The following is a 15,893-nucleotide window of genomic DNA, read 5'->3' as shown; positions in this document are numbered from 1 at the left end:
GCGGATACCGGGGCCGAAGTCTTTTGAGAACCCCTTGTTTAGACTACCTTTGGTGAATAAAAAGCAAACAGTGTACGCAATGCCATAGAGTAATCCTTGCCTTGGATTTTTTTTTTATTCTGTAAGACGCAATGCTGTTGTCTGTCTGGCTGATGTGTCCCCGCCTCTAAAAGTGGCTGGGCTTTGGTGCTTTGGTTCTTTGGGGGGCTTTTCTGGAGCACACTAGGCAATGAGCGTGGAGAGACGGACAGTCGACTTTCGCGTGTGAAAGTCAAGCAAGAGAAGCCTGAGGGAAAGGGAAGACAAGGAGTAAACTCGGCATTCAAGTCCGAGTCAGGAGAGTGCCGTGTCTCTTACCGGTGTCCTGGCGTCGGAGAGTGGAGAGCTCCGAGTTCAAACTAGAGACGTTGAGAGCACCTCAGCAATTACGAATAACATTGACTGGATGGCATGAGCCATGCTGAAGAGGAGCTCCCGTCCCTCCTGAGTTCGGGGGACGGCACCGGACGACATCGGCGCTTTCCCAAGTTTGGAACAGGCTTGCCGAGCCACACTTCTGTGGAATCTCCCACTTGAGATTGTGGCTTGCCCTCCATAATCAGCCCCACTTTGACCGTTGCAACTGAGGCTGAGGTGGGAAAGCGGTCGCAGCGGCGGTGCATCATGAGCTACATACACCGAGCCGACACAGCGAAGCTACCTTATCGAGGATCACTACGTCAGATCAAGAGACGGCCAATTCGATACCTGGTTACCAGAGCCACATAGACCATCGTCGCATCGTTTCAGCGATCCATCGACACCCTCAGCCGGAACCGCCCCGGCCCGCGGACCTTCGAATCGGCCGCGCAACTCTAGGTCTCACAGCAGGCAGCTCCCGAATCCCCGGCGCTCTTATCAATCACCACCTTCACCTCCCCCGTCAACATGGCGTTCTTAATTCTAGTTATTGGCGACCTCCACATCCCAGATCGCGCCCTCGATATCCCCCCAAAGGTACACACCTTCTCCCCGCTTGGCCCGGCTCCCCTCTCCCCTCCCCCCTCCCCACAACAGCTTCAGCAAGCTAACACACAACACCCAAACAACAGTTCAAGAAGCTCCTCGCCCCAGGAAAGATCGGCCAGACCCTCTGCCTGGGCAACTTGACAGACAAGCACACGTACGAGTACCTCCGCACCATCGCCCCGGACCTCAAGATCGTAAAGGGCCGCTTCGACGTCGAGGCCACCAGCCTGCCCCTCACCCAGGTCGTCACCCACGGCTCCCTGCGCATCGGCTTCCTCGAGGGCTTCACCCTCGTCTCCAACGAGCCCGACCTCCTCCTCGCCGAGGCCAACAAGCTCGACGTCGACGTCCTCTGCTGGGGCGGCACCCACAAGTTCGACGCCTTTGAGTACATGGACAAGTTCTTCGTCAACCCAGGCAGCGCCACGGGCGCCTTCACCGCGGGCTGGGGCAAGGACGGGGAGGAGCCCGTCCCCAGCTTCTGTTTGATGGACGTGAGTAGCATCCAATTCATTGCCCCAAGCTGGCCGGCTCGGATGCCATCTAGTAGGGAATAAGCATATGTCGTACTCGTTTTGCTGACAGCCAGTCCAGGTGCAAGGGATTTCTCTTACTCTCTACGTATACCAACTACGGAAAGACGACAAAGGCAACGAGAATGTTGCTGTAGAAAAGGTGACATACACGAAGCCTGTGGAACCATCGGCAGCAGCATGAATCAATGGCGCAATGACGACAGGAGAAGGCGTTTAATCGAGGACGTGGACATTTGCAAGAAAAAGTGGAAGATCCAGCCATCATCGACTGGTTATCATGATTCAAGACCACAGGAACGTAGGCAAATGATGATCATGATAATAATATAAGTTTCAGCCAGCCATTATTCGGGGCGTCAAGCTCGCTATGCTCCCCTATATGCACAATAAACCCAATCGCGTGCGTCTCCCTTGGTATCCAGACGGCAGTGGCCCTTCTCCGGACCTACCCAGAAACTTAGACAAAACAAGGAGAATGGTATTTGACAACGTATCCAACTCCAAAAAAAACACCAGTGCTAGCCGTCAGTGTCATCAAGTGGTGGTCATTACAACATCATGCTCCTTCTCCGCATCGACACTTTGGAATTTGTTTCCTGAAAGTCGCTGCTGCTCTCCACACTCTCGAAGCTGCTATCTTCGACACATTCTGCTTCTGCGCGATTTCTTTTGGGCAAGACCATCGACGCTCTCTTTCTGGGCCCACCGGACTTGGGTCGCTGGCTCACTTCTGCCCCCTCCCCTCTGAAGTCGTCCCTCGTTGTAGACGACGCCCGTCTTGATGATTTGGACTGTCGCGCTGGCAAAGTGAGGTCCTTTGTATCGACAACCCGAAACGTGTCGCTAGCCGGTGTTGAGGCGGGGAACTCATAGGGATCAGCCTCCCTCTCGGGCGATAATGTCGATTGGCGGCTGGGTGTCTTCTCTGGGGCAGTCGAGCTGCTAGCCTTTTGTTGGAAAGGCCTCTGTCCTTCGCCCTCACTGATCGAGCCCGACATCATGGCGGACGACCGTTTCTTACGAAGTGGTTTAGCCACGGCGAGAAGTCGTTCCGGCGACATCGGTTTGTCGATGGGCTCGTGGGGGCTCTTCTGACCTTGCCGGCTGATTACAGACGGCGAAGCAGCAGCCGCAATCTGTTGCCACGTAGCATCGTCACTAGATTCGCGTTTGGTTGTTGGTGCCGCATCCGATGCAGATGGATCTGAACTGGCGCTGCCACTACGCTGAAGGTACCTCGTCTGACCAGTAACGGCGTCATAAAGTTCCTTCGTAGGGCGTCGCATCTTGTCACGCAGGTTCGGTTCTGCGTAGCTGACCGAAGCGCGCGCCCTCCTACTTGGCCGTGAAGTTTCGCCCTGGGAAGAGATGTCGTTTGGCGGCGGCGTATCCCGAACACTCGGCAGGCTCATTCTAGACGCTGGCTCAGGGGATGCTGGTGATAGGAGAGCAGCTTCGATGGGTACCGTTTCTGTACTCGGCAGAACGTCGACAGTGGGTGCTGGTGATGGCACTGTGGCAATGACAACTTCGACTGGCTCAGGCTCGGGTCTGGATTCGGCCTCGGCTTCTCTAATCTTCTGCGCAGCCCTCTGGCTTGCGGCGCGCGGCTTCGGCTTTTCAGGGGCGACCTTAGAGTCATTCGCTGCGTCTTTGAAGCTCTTCACAGGCGAAGCCATGTCGTCATTCGTGCTCTTGGCCGACAATGGCTTTCTCGAGTTGACTGGTGCCGACATTCGTTCTCTAGCCTCACGGCGTCTGTTGGCGAGCTCTTTCAGCGTCTGTCCGCTAGGTTGCTCGCGTGCCTCAAGCGGGCGCTGCTCGAATTCTTTTGACTTCGATGGTTGGATGGGAGGTTTTGTGACTTTGGCAAGGTCGTCTCCCATGCTATGCTTTCTCTTTGATCCAGCTTTGACGACAATCGGAAGCACGGGGGGCAAGATGGGAGTCTCCTTGGGTGGGTGCTTGGCATCGGGTCTGGCGTCTTCCGTCTTGGTCGCAGGATCGGGCCGCACAATGACATTTCTCTCGGGCTTCTGTGTCGTTCGGGATACGGGTGCTGGAGCTACTACTGGCGCTGGTGATGGTGATTTTACCGGCGAGCTGTTTGTGGCTGCCTGCGGCTCTGTGGCACTCAGGGGTTGACGAGGGGATCCGATGTCAACGGAGTCTGCATCGACGAATCGTGACATTGGTGGAGGACCAAGTTCGGGGGAATCAGTGGTATCGGCGTTGTCTGTTGCATCTGTCGTATCGGCGGCTTCTGAGCACAGAGCGAGGATTTGGTCACGGCTTTGTCACATTAGCACCACAAATTCGACGACAGGCATCACGGCCGACTTACTCAAGTGTTGCCCTTGGATACGATTTGTTCTCTGTGATAGGCGGTAGGCGGCCCTCTTGCAGCGCTCGAGCCTCTGTGTCCTTTACTGGCTCGCGTGGCGGCCGTCTCTGGGGAGGGCTGCCACGCGGCAGACTTGCTCTGGAAATCCGTCTGCCTCGAGGGCTCGCGTGTCTTTTCGTGGGAGGTTCTTGGCCGAGATTGGAAAGGAGCGACATGCAGTCCATCAACTGGGATTCGAGTCTGGATCTGATGTCCAGGGCATGGTCTGCTATCCTCCGAGCATTGCTATCTTCGAGCTCCTTCTCCAGCTCAATAATTCGGCCATTCAGCTGGAGGTTTTCTGACAGGGAACGAGAATAATCTGCTTCGAGGTTGTGGATGCGATTCAAGTGAACGGCGTTTGCTCTGGCAAGGTCTCTGTTTTGGCGCAATAGCTTCCTGCGTACTAAATAAACACAAGTTAGTCGATGAGATGAAGTGAAGACAGGAAAGTAAACATACGCGTGTCGATGCTATCTGTAGATACGGGGGGTTCGTTTAGTCGGGCCATGGTGCATTCTGGAGTAGTGAACAAAAAGCCAACGCGCGATGAGACCAAAACGTGAGGAATGGAAGAGTCAGATCAGCGAAGCATGACAGGAAGGTGGCTGGGACAGTGACGATGGGGTCGGGAGGAGGGCGAAAATTTACCGAAGTGTCATTTATTTACACTCGACCTAATTGGGTCTAGTGCCATCAATGGTGCAGGGAAGAGGGGGTTGCTGGGGGCGCAATTGGACGGGTCCAGCTCTCCACCGCCTGCCGCATCCTTTTTCATGTGCTCACTCTCACCGAACCTTTGACGATTTCTCTGACCTGCAGAACGCTTTCAGCCCTGTTTGATTCATTACCCCGCCACACTTTTGAGCCTTTCCCAACTCGAACCCGACGCGCAACGAACTTCTTACGAATGTCAAGCGATAGACTCATCTGCCACCTCCAGACATGTCCTTCCCGACTCGATCACTCTCGACTCGACTCCCGGGCGCGGGGTCGCAAAACGCTTCCGCGGGCCCGTCACCCATGCTGGTAGCGCGCATCGCAGAAAAGAAGGCAGAGCTGGAGCACTTGAAGGATTTGCGCGATCTCAGTGCTGCCGTCGCAGGCCAGATGGAAGCACTGGAGCAGAAATTGTCAACGCTTTCTGATGGCACAGAAGGTCAGCACGACCCGTCGATGGACCCATAATGAGTATCCAAGCTGACGGATGAAAGCGATTGCTATGGTAATCAGCAACTGGCATAACGTCCTACGCGCTATCAATATGGCATCCGGTAGGTTCGAGCTGCATGCGACGCACATGACAGTAACTGACACGGAATTTGCAGCCCAACTTGCCAAGCCACCTCCGCAAGAAGAAACGTTGGAATCGGAGGAACCCAACATGTCTCTGCCGCAGACACTGGTTCGCATTCCGACAGAACACGCTCCAACGCTTCAGGCGCAGGCCGAAAACGCAGCAGAGAATGCAGAGAGTAGTATGGGTACGCCATGATAAGAGTTCACGAGCGACGGGTCTTTGGCCCGAAAAGAAAAACATTCCTTATATGAAGCGGCAGCTTTCAAATCGGAAGTACCTTTGGTCGCTGACCACGTCGGCGCGTGTGCTGCAGCATGCACGACCAGGCTTCACGAGGTGCCTTCACAACATGGTAGATGCACATGGAGGGGAAGCAACCATTGGCCAATGGGCCATAACCACACGGAAGAAAATCTAAGGTAGCCTTGGGAAGTTCGCTCACGTTGGAACCGTTGTCGGCAGCTACCACTTTGTGGCATGCCCAAGTGTTGGACGGAAAGCTACACCTCTTAGCGTCTTCTTCCGGCAGTTTGATGTCGGCGCTGGATTGGGCAGGGAAGCTCCACTCCAAGTCAACAAACACTAACAAGTGAGGTGCGGGGTCCCAGACACCCAAATGGACGGGAAGGACGCGACTTGGAGTCTCAACGCGTCTCTTAGTCATCCCAATCTGGGCTCTCTCACCCGTCTCACCCGTTAGCCGTTGCCAGTGACACGGAGTAGACGCAACGAAACGGGAGGTGCCTCACCCCCGTGACTACCCGGAGGCCCTTGGCAAGCTGGTTCTCAGAACTCGGGAGAGAGGGGATCTATCGAGCCTACCACGCTTGTGCTCATTCGCTGTTGGTTGGTGGTTTTATTGGGAGGAAACTGACAAGTAGGGGAAAGATCAAATTGAAGCCAATTTCCCGCCATCTTGGTGGCTGTCAGGCTAGAAGTTCTTCTCTTCTACATCACGCTGTTTGTCTTGCTTCTATTCCGCTTCCATCCCAAAACAACAAGCACTTTAGCCCATCATATTCAAAGAGCTCTTCTTTTTGGACACTTTCAGCCTTGTCCTCCACACTCGGTCTTGAACCAGAATCTTACGGCCAATACCTACAGAGAGTGCCGTCTACGAAGTAGTGTTCCAGCCAATAACCCCGCCATATTACACGTACCCCAGCTGGTCTCAAGCGAAATTGCTCGCCAATCCCAGACAGCCCACTGTCTCCCACGTATTCCGGCCCATTTGTCTTTCAATTTGTCTGGGGTCAGTGGTTCCTTGTCTGGGTTCAGGTCGGAATCGGAGATTGTCGAGCATAATGGGTCGCCTCCCTCGATCCAACACCGTGGGCCACGGCTTCGGCATCCTCGAAGACACCTCTGGTCCCGGCACTCATGCTTCTTCTGACGCAAACGGCCCTCACACCTTCAACAACGTTGCTGCTCTCGAAGATTGTGACACTAACAGTCGCCAAAGAACGCCGGAATTCATCGACGCTTTAACCGACAAACTCAAGGAATTACATATTTACAGTCCTAAGAAGAACCGTGCCGACAGATCACTGCTGCAACCTGTGCGACGCCGCACTCGATCTTCTATTGACTCCAAGATCTTCCCAACCCTTCAACACATCAGGGAAGAAGTCGAAATCTGTGACGGAAACTCAAGTGTGACTAGCACTACGCAAGGACCAGTCCTTGCCAACTTGCCTCAAGAGACCAAACAAGACGAGGGTATCCCATCATCAACTGAAACACGTGCTGCCGTACCGACTTCCCCTCGCCAAACGTCGGATTCATTTGAAGCCAACGGGTCCAACTTCTGTTCTGAAGGTTCGCTCATCCGATTGCTGCCATGTGGTCTTTCAACTAACCATATTAGTCCTGCGCGCAATTGGTCTTGAACAGCAACATCTTAACACAGATCCTAACATACAGAAGTCCATCGCACGGCACAGGTCAGGTCAGTATGACTATGTACTTTCGATTCCGGACCCAGACGGCCCGACTAGGCGCAACAATGCGACCAGTAGACGAGAAGACGTCACGCTCGACTATGGCTGCAACGTCTTAGTCCACACCGACCGCGCTGAGGAAAGTCTATGCAGTCAGCGAAAACCGGCTAATGCTTTCAAACTTCTAGCAACACCTCTGATATTTGACGAATCATCTCGGAGTGCGTCGCATTCATCGTCAGGAAACGACGACAAGATGGCTATTGCTGAACCGCTTGTTCGGCTTGCCTCTCCAGCGCCTGCAGGGTACGAAAGCCCCGTGACGAAATCTGCCATCGACGTGTCCGTCGTCGAACAAATCCACTCCAAGGAGTCATCTCTGGACTACGTGGACCACCCCAAGGACAGAGTAGTTTCCTTCTCGTCTACGGATGAGAGCATAGCCCCAACGGAGGACGTTCCCCGCACTCCATCTAGGTCAACCTCGACCAGTTCAAGATCTCGAATTGAGGACTCAGTGGAAGCCATCGATAAACTCGAGGAGGAATTGGAGGCCATTAACACCCGCTTGGCGACACCAAGCAAGTCTCGACGGATTCAATCTGTGGTGGATGAGTCTACTACGACAGCTCCCACAAGGGAATCACCTATTAGGCGGCCCGCCCCCACGTTGAACCGCACTCAATCTGTTGGCGCCGCAGCCAAAAGATCGTCACAGGTACGCGCAAACCAGAGAAAGTCTGTCAATTTTGACAGCGATATCCCAAAGGGATCCCCTGGAAAAGCACCTACTACAAGGCCTCCTGTGCCTCGTCCAACCAGCCTTCTACCGCCCAAACCGCCTGCCAAATCCACGAGGGCTCCTACCAAACCCTCTTTTGAGCTGCCAGGTGAGGCCACCGCTCGCGATATCAAGGCGAGGCGCGACGCTCGCCTGGCTCAACAGGCCCAGGAGAAGGCCGCTGCGGCAGTCCCTCAGCGAACTAGATCTCTCAAGGCCCCGACCAAGCCTAACTTTGAGCTGCCCGGCGAGGCAATTTCCAGGCGCAAGAGGGAGGAGCGAGAAGCTCGTCTCAAACAGCAAGAAGAGGATGAGCGAAGGCGTCGCGAGTTCAAGGCGAGTCCTATCAAGGCAAGGCTGGGAACGGCTACGCAACCTCGAGAGACCGTGGCTAGTCGAGCTCGCCAGAACAAGGGATCCGAGGCCAGCGACATGGAAAGCCCGTCGAAGCGCTCATCAATCATGGGCACTCCTCGTACCCTTGCGAGAACGAGTTCGACGAGGTCGCCACAGACTCGCGGCAGAGGTACCTCACAGTCAGGTACAGAGACCCAGCTTAGCCGTGCTACATCTACATCTACGGGTAGCATGAGCGGCAAGCGAAGCGCGCTATCTGTTGAGGAGATTGAGCAGCAAAAGGTTAAGGGCCGTGAGGTCTTCCACCGTGACAACTCCTATACCCAAGACAAGGAGCGAGAGCGCCGCGAACGCGAGTGGAACGCTAAGATGGCCCGCGAGCAAGCTGCGGAACGCTCTAGACAAGCGAGCCGAGAGTGGCGCGAAAAGCAACAACGCAGCAAGCTCGCTGTCCTGGCTGCCGCGGCAGGCCAGACAGTATGATGGGCCCGACGTGAGGATTTTTGAGACCCTGTTTAGCATGATTTGGCCCTTCTTTTGTAAATTATTCGACCAGTGTATGGAGCCTGGCGCCTGTGCTGATGGAGATGCGTGGAGTCTGGGGCAACGGTATCGACTGTTCAGCTGGCAAGGTTGACACATAGACACGTGCCGTATAGGAGTTTTGATGTTCAGTTTTAGAACTTGCTTATGGTTTAGCATCGATATGTCGATTGCTGTCCTTGTTTATAGTTTGACTAGGCCCGTTGGTTGCTGAAAATGAATCGCTCTTAACCCATGAGTACAACTCTGAAGACACTTGTTTGGGTACTGTATGTGAGCACTTATAGATCAACAATGCTATTTTCAGATCAATGATCGTACAAGTAGTCCGTGGGAGCATTTACCGCCTACTGCAGAGATGAGAACGTTTGATTTGTGAGAACCGTCAGGCGGGTATTCGTCAATGAACAAGACACCGCGTTGTAGAGGTTAGAGTGTAACCCGGGGTATGGAGACAACGGCGGGACCGCACGGCCGGCTAGCGTGCCGGCGCTAGCGGAGCACGCCAACGACATCCCGTTGGGTCCAGCGGATGGGTCGCTCCTCTTTAACCTTTCATTACATCGACATACAAGCAATTTCAGGATTGGTAGATTCGACGGAAGACAAAAGCAAGCCAGCAATCGAACACATCTCGGCATCAATTCTTCACAACCTAATTTTTGGTACTTTACCGCGAAAAACGCCATTAGAACATGAGCCCCGCAGCCTCAACCCCATCCCGAGACCAGCGGCCGACGGTCCGTCTGGATCAAGGAGCTTTCGTCGGCACCACGCTCTCTGAACCAGAGTTCCCGCGCGATGTGGAGGCGTTCCTCGGTGTGCCGTATGCGAAGTGCCAGCGTCTTCGTCGGCCGGAGGAGCCGGGCCACTCTGGGGACTCGTTTGATGCGGCCGAGTACGGACCCGTGTGTCCCACCGCGGACCCGACGTACCCAGCGGATGAAGAGGGGTGTTTGAACGCTAACGTATTTCGTCCGGCGGGGGCAGTGGTGGAAGGGAAGAAGGTCCCGGTTTTGGTGTATAGTAAGTCAAAGTTTCCCCCTTTCCAGCCGATGGTTGCGGTGCGGCTGTTTGAAGTACAACGTATGTATGTACTGACAGCAGTCGAATGTAGCGCATGGCGGGGCCTTCAACTTCGGAAGGGGAGGGGAAAGGAACCTCGCGGCGTTTGTTTCGTTTTCGAAGCGCGATGTGGTTGCCGTGAGCTTCAATTATCGTCTTGGGCCGCTGGGGTTCCTCCCGTGTGGTGTTGCTGCCGGGGAAGTCATCGCGAATCTGGGGTTGATGGACCAGAGGGCGCTGCTCGAGTGGGTGCAGCGCAACATTGGCAGGTTTGGCGGAGATGAGGGGGATGTCACGGTCATGGGCTTCAGCGCCGGGGCGCATTCGGTATGTTCACACCTCCTTCACAGCCATCTTCCATCTCTCTATTTCTATTCCACTCTTCCCCTAGGATGAAGTAGTCATGAAAGGGAGAGTCAACTGGAGTGCTAACACGCAAGCACACAGCTCGGCCACCACCTCCTCTCCCCGCCCTCGCGCCGCCTCTTCCACCGCGCCATCCTCGAATCCGGCGCCCCGACAGCCCGCTCCGTCCTCGCGGCCACGCACCCCCGCCACGAAGCACAATTCACCCGCTTCCTAACCCACGCAGGCCTCTCTAGACTCTCATCGACGCCAGACGAGATTTTACCAGCCCTTCGCGCCCTGCCCCTTGAAAAAATCCTTCAGGCCTCGCTGGCTACCTGGTCAGAGTGTGCCCCCTCGGTCCAATGGCCCTTTCAACCATCCATCGAGGAAACCAGCAGCAGCAACAACGACAACGACAGCAGCAGCAGTAGCATAATCCCCCTCGCCCCAATCAAAACCTGGACTTCACCCACACTCCTCCCTCCCCTCCCGCCCCTCCTAACAGGCTTCAACACCTCCGAAGGCACAATGTTCGTGCCCGCAACAGCCTCCTCCCCAACAGCCCTCTCAGACTTCTTCTCCGCCCTCATCCCCGCCCTCTCCGCCGCGGACCTCGCGACCCTGGAGACGCTGTACCCGCCGCCGTCGACGTACCCGCCTCCTCCGACGGCCTCTCACGGCGCCCAGTTCCGGCGGCTGGCGCAGGCCTACGGGCACTACGGGTACATTGCACCGCTCCTCCACTCGGCGCACTTTGCCTCCAAGAAGAAGTCGGCCGGGGATGCTGGCGCGGCACCGGTCTGGGTATACGAGTACGCCGCACACGCCGACCTCGCCGCCGCGAACCACGGCGACCACGTCCCCGCGGCAACACACGACACGAACATCCTCACCCCGCACAAGACGCCCGGTCTGCTCGCCGTCTCGGACGCAATGCACGCCCACTGGTCCTCCTTCGCCACGACCTCTGACCCCAACGCCGTCGATACCAGCCATGACAGCCCGGGCCCAACCCCAAACGGCGTCTCCTGGCCCCCCTTCATCTCCCCCTTTGGCGACACCGCCGCGGACGACTACATCCCGCGACCGGCAGACGACCCCACCGAGACGAGGGGCAAGATCCTCGTCTTTGGCGAGGGCAACGACGAGCTCATGGGCCGTCTGGGCCAGCGGTGCCGGGGCACCGTGGCGCGCGTGCGAACGCTGACCGAGGCCGAGGTGAGGCAGTTCCGGTTCTGGTGGGATCGGGTTGGGCTGAGCGAGGGTATGGGTGTTGTTGAAGAGGAGGGGTCCAAGTTGTAGGAGAATCTGTTATAGACGAGTCGATTGTTAGTGGAAAAATTCGTGTTACCAGGTACAGACTCCGCGCTTAGATGGCTTATAGTGAAACGGCACGATGAAGCGATATGAATGCAAGAGTAGATTGACAAAGGAATATTCATTCATACGTGTCTATATGAGACTGTGTTTCGAAATCTTAGAGATGTCGACTATCCTACTCTTTAACTACCTACTACTATACTAGAATCCTCCAACTTTACTTGCGCGGAAGCTCGCTTCTTGCTGCCAAGGTACCCTTGGTTGCTTTGCCCAGGAAAGACGTCAGCAAATCATGTTGCCTGTGCGCGCCCTTCATGGGCATGCAATGTACAACAGATTAAACTGGAGCAACACGCTGTGGATAGCATGGGTCGATATAAATCCCCAAGATGTTTATGTATGTGACGAATAAATCATGTGCGTCGAAGTGGATTATGATCTCCGTGGCATTGGGCGAGCCATTACGTTTGGAATACGCCAGGCAAGGCAACGGAGTAAACAATATTAAAAGTAAGAGAAGCGTCGCATGGCAATAAAATGCCACCGTGTCGCATGGTGCCGTAAATCCGTAACGCCGTATGTGTTTCTCGATTTCGAGATCGTTGGTCTGATGGGGAGGGTGGGTATCTTCGGAACAGAACCCCAGCAGACTAATAAGCAACAAACAAAACTTTTGGAGTAACACACCAGACCTTGTCTAGAAGTTCTGGGAAATACCAGCGTTTTGCTGTTGGGGATAGTGCGAAGGGTTCTCGATCCGAGTGTTGCGACGAGCTGGGTTGTCGCGGATGACCGGTTGGCCGGGGAGCTCAGTAGCCGGGTTGGCGTAAGGGCTGTCAGAGTACGGGTTGTTGGCGTACTGATCGTAGTAACCATTCCCATTGCCATTGCCGTTGCTGCCGCCGCCGCCGCTGTATGCCATGCCGATTCCGTCAGAGGTATCTGAGTGGTTCCCTGCGCTGTAGGAAGATGACGCATTGGAAGGTCCACGTTGAACACCGCCTCCACGGTTCATAGCTGCCGAAGGGCCCATGGCGCCAAGAATTTCGCCATCAGGCGAGTACGAGCCGTCGTTGATCAAAGGCTCTCCTGAACGGTTGTCAGTTCCTCCATGGCTGGGTGAAGTTGTATCCGAGTATGCCGCACCTGTGTTGCCTCCGGACATGGTCGTGGACGCCTTACGTCCGGTGGAGCCGGCAAGAGTGGTAGAACCCCAACCACGGTATCCGGATGAGGCCGCATCTTCCTTCATTTCGTACGAGCCGCCATCGCCAAGGGACGGGATTGTGGGGTCCGCGTTCGGGTTGTAGGCATAGTCCTCGACCTCCTTTCGTCGCTCCTCCTCGGCGTCCTTACGCTGCTTCCTCTTTCTCCAGAAGTACAGGCCAGCCAGGATGAGCAGGGCAACAGCAGCGATGGGTACGACAACAGCAACCGCGATAGTGCCCCCGTTACCAAGACCGCCCTTGGAATTACCGCCGGAGTTGATGGCGCCGCCTGATGCCGTAGCGGAAGCAGATGAGCTGGCAGCAGTTCCGGTCTGCGTGACACCCTTGGTCTGAGTGATGACGGTAAAGATGGTGCTTGTCTGACCTCCCGCTTCGGTCGGCGTGATGACGACAGTAGTCGCGACTAGGGTAGTTTGTTGTTGCTGGGTAGTACTTTCGGCAGCTTGAGTAGTCGGAGTCGTGTTCTGCTGCTGAGTAGTTGGTGCAGCCGCCGCAGAAGTCGTCGCTGCCGGAGCTTGAGACGTGGTTGGTGCTGCTGCCGCGGAGGTTTGCTGCGTCGTGGGTTGTTGCGCGGTGGTAGGAGCCGCTGCTGCGGAGGTCTCTGCCGGAGGAGTGGTGGTGACGGCGGCGGCGCTCGTCTCTGCGGGTGCGGAAGTGCCCGGTGTCGCGGCGGGAGCCGTTGTGGCCTCGCCGCCCGGGGTCGTAGCATTCGACGACATTGTGTTTTCTTGTCTCAGCAAGATCTGTGGCGGTTGACTAGGTGGTGAAGACATATTAGCGACTGGTGAGGGAGCAGCTTTGATAGCATCGCCAGACTCCGAACAAGGGATGATGAGTATTCAACAAAACAAGACGACGGAAGAGCTGAGATGGGACGACGAGTTGGGCAATTGGCAACCAAGGCCAAAGACCCAATCATTTTGTGCGCAACTAACACAACAGATGCAGCAGGTTTCTTGGGAGGCAAATTGATGATCGGCAGAGATGCCGTAGTGCACTCGGCAAAATCTGGGAAGCACAGCGTCGAACAACGTACCTCCAATGAGAGCGATTGGCTCACACGTAGCTTGCAGGGCGGAGAAAGGGAGGTGTTTCAATACAAGCGATTCTGCAATGAACAACTCGTCGATTTAGTCGATTTAGAAGTGCCGTCGACTCTCAACCAGGCCGTGTGAGAGGCCAAGTTTGGCGATACACGTGGAACTGGCGGCGGTTCGAGGCCTCAGTTCAGGGCGAAGCGACACACAATTGACGGGTGCGTCGGGGTGTCAAGGCGAGGATGGAGTCTTGGTCAAGAGTTTCTTTGGAAAATTGTGGGAAGTATTTGTCGCGTCTGGGCGGTAACAACGGCGATGGAGCGACGGGTGTTCAGACAAGACAAACGGTTGATAATTGGCGCGGGTGGCTGAGTCAGGTTCAGGTGGTGCCTGTGTGCCTGTGAGGGAGCTCCCAAGACGGACCGTCTCCTGGCTACTGCGCGGGTCGGCGTTGGGTTCGGCGGTTGGCAGGGCCCTACTTCGCTTGGTTCGTACAGACGAGACGGTACCTGGTCGCGGGCAGTATCCGTCCAAGGCGTATTCCGTAGTGCCGCGCGAGTATTGTAGTATTGTCGATCCTCAGTGACGAAGTGGGATCGATTGGCGACGGCGTCACAGGAAAGTGGGAAAAAGCAAAAGGACAGGGCAGAGAATTTGCAAGAGTTAGAGCGAGAGGAGGAAGGTGAAAAGTAGGAAGAAATGGGGAAGAGGGGAAAGAGGAGGGAGGAGGAGGAGAGCAAGGTCGCGATTTCCTTGGAAGGATGCGGACTGATGCTGATGCCGCTGCCAATTGAAAGTGAAAGAGGAAGGACCGGGGAGGGGGTTGACGAGCAAGGACGGCCGGGGGGACGGGGGTGGAAGGATATTGACGGGAAGGCAGCGAAAGGGAGGGAGGCAGAAGGGGGGGAGGGCAGCTCCGAAGGAGCGGCAGAGGAAGGCGCGGAAATATGTATGTTTTGAGCAAGAGCAATCCAGCACCTCTTCGTGCAGCGTGCCTGCCCAAGTGAAGTGGACCGACCTCCCCTTCCTCCTTCTTCACAGCCCTCCCGCCCTGCCATTTACGTCCAAGGGAATCATTGGAAGTCACGACCGTCAACCCTGCTGGCGTGTGCCTGTCTCGTGTCCGAACATCTAGCTCCAAGCTGCAATGTACGGATACTGCAAGCCAGCCTCCAGTGCAGGTCAAAGTCAGACTGCAAATGGAAGACCAAAAAAGGAAACTCAGTGGTACTGGCCTGACTGGGTAGACTGACCTGACCATCCACCGTTGCCTTAAGGTGCGGGTGGGTGGCTCAGCGGGAGTTAGGGCCGCTGCTTCAGTGGCAGGGCGCTGAGCTATGCTGCGACCAGCCTCAGGTCAGCCAAGACAGTACATGATCTCTCCTACAAAACTTGCGCTGGACATAAGTATCTCCCCCATGCTACTAACGCATCTGCCAGTGGAGCGGACCTAGAGAGAACCTGACTAGGACAAAGTACCTTGTAGAAAGGGCCGATCTGTACTCCGTAGTTCGCGCGAGGTATGCATGGCACGTTGCAATGAATGGGCTCAGCCATATGAATACCTATCTATGCGGACAGCAGAGGGGACAATTTTAGCCCCGTTGAGTTCTCCGAGTCTCGAGTCTTGAAAAATTGACAGCTTCTGCCCAAAGTTCTAACTCTTGTCGCGTGCTCGAGAGGAACAAGGCGGCTTCTGCCGTCCATCATCTCCCGTGTCTCAGTCATTTCGCAACTGCTGCGGTACATGCCCGTTGAGATTGCGAATTGCTGAGCCGCTGCCCTCTCTGGCTCGCAGGGACCACAAACTCCCCGAGCCTCGAGGGACCCCTGGCACGAACAAAAGCCTAAAGCCCTTGGAGCTCCTTAGAGCTAGCCATACATCACAGCACCAAGGACGAATGGAGAGTACTCCCGGAAGGCGGCAGCGGATGCTTCCAGTCCGGGAATGTTGGCTGCTTCCTTTCATATCGTCGAATGCCTGCCGAGTCTTGTTCCTGATCCAAACGGGCCAAAGAGGGAAAGACCAGCAACCAGCTGCCTCCA

The 15,893-nt window shown here is 55.7% G+C and overlaps 7 protein-coding genes across 7 annotated transcripts; 4 read left to right on the top strand and 3 right to left on the bottom strand.

Moving 5' to 3' along the window:
- Nucleotides 1-927: 927 nt before the first annotated feature.
- Nucleotides 928-1,725, top strand: CABS01_09635 (MJ0936 family phosphodiesterase; the record flags this gene model as incomplete). The annotated part of the gene is made up of 3 exons (XM_060542992.1): nucleotides 928-996; nucleotides 1,092-1,502; nucleotides 1,594-1,725. The coding sequence occupies 3 exons, from the start codon at nucleotides 928-930 to the stop codon at nucleotides 1,723-1,725; spliced, it is 612 nt and encodes a 203-aa protein (XP_060400208.1).
- A 367-nt stretch (nucleotides 1,726-2,092) lies between these two features.
- Nucleotides 2,093-4,438, bottom strand: CABS01_09634 (shugoshin; the record flags this gene model as incomplete). The annotated part of the gene is made up of 3 exons (XM_060542991.1): nucleotides 2,093-3,836; nucleotides 3,889-4,333; nucleotides 4,390-4,438. The coding sequence occupies 3 exons, from the start codon at nucleotides 4,436-4,438 to the stop codon at nucleotides 2,093-2,095; spliced, it is 2,238 nt and encodes a 745-aa protein (XP_060400207.1).
- Nucleotides 4,439-4,872: 434 nt separating this feature from the next.
- CABS01_09633 (DASH complex subunit Dad2) lies at nucleotides 4,873-5,422 on the top strand (the record flags this gene model as incomplete). Its single annotated transcript, XM_060542990.1, has 3 exons — nucleotides 4,873-5,086; nucleotides 5,142-5,201; nucleotides 5,256-5,422. The coding sequence occupies 3 exons, from the start codon at nucleotides 4,873-4,875 to the stop codon at nucleotides 5,420-5,422; spliced, it is 441 nt and encodes a 146-aa protein (XP_060400206.1).
- Nucleotides 5,423-6,531: 1,109 nt separating this feature from the next.
- On the top strand, nucleotides 6,532-8,788 carry CABS01_09632 (uncharacterized protein; the record flags this gene model as incomplete). Its single annotated transcript, XM_060542989.1, has 2 exons — nucleotides 6,532-7,045; nucleotides 7,095-8,788. The coding sequence occupies 2 exons, from the start codon at nucleotides 6,532-6,534 to the stop codon at nucleotides 8,786-8,788; spliced, it is 2,208 nt and encodes a 735-aa protein (XP_060400205.1).
- Nucleotides 8,789-9,543: 755 nt separating this feature from the next.
- CABS01_09631 (carboxylesterase) lies at nucleotides 9,544-11,563 on the top strand (the record flags this gene model as incomplete). Its single annotated transcript, XM_060542988.1, has 3 exons — nucleotides 9,544-9,874; nucleotides 9,966-10,240; nucleotides 10,361-11,563. The coding sequence occupies 3 exons, from the start codon at nucleotides 9,544-9,546 to the stop codon at nucleotides 11,561-11,563; spliced, it is 1,809 nt and encodes a 602-aa protein (XP_060400204.1).
- Nucleotides 11,564-12,278: 715 nt separating this feature from the next.
- On the bottom strand, nucleotides 12,279-13,529 carry CABS01_09630 (transmembrane alpha-helix domain-containing protein; the record flags this gene model as incomplete). The annotated part of the gene is made up of 1 exon (XM_060542987.1): nucleotides 12,279-13,529. The coding sequence occupies one exon, from the start codon at nucleotides 13,527-13,529 to the stop codon at nucleotides 12,279-12,281; it is 1,251 nt and encodes a 416-aa protein (XP_060400203.1).
- Nucleotides 13,530-14,322: 793 nt separating this feature from the next.
- On the bottom strand, nucleotides 14,323-15,108 carry CABS01_09629 (uncharacterized protein; the record flags this gene model as incomplete). The annotated part of the gene is made up of 1 exon (XM_060542986.1): nucleotides 14,323-15,108. The coding sequence occupies one exon, from the start codon at nucleotides 15,106-15,108 to the stop codon at nucleotides 14,323-14,325; it is 786 nt and encodes a 261-aa protein (XP_060400202.1).
- Nucleotides 15,109-15,893: the final 785 nt, after the last annotated feature.

Source organism: Colletotrichum abscissum (assembly GCF_030869225.1).
Source record: "Colletotrichum abscissum strain IMI 504890 chromosome Unknown Scaffold_23.1, whole genome shotgun sequence".
Lineage (NCBI taxonomy): Eukaryota > Fungi > Ascomycota > Sordariomycetes > Glomerellales > Glomerellaceae > Colletotrichum > Colletotrichum abscissum.
This window is presented reverse-complemented; position numbering and strand designations above follow the sequence as displayed.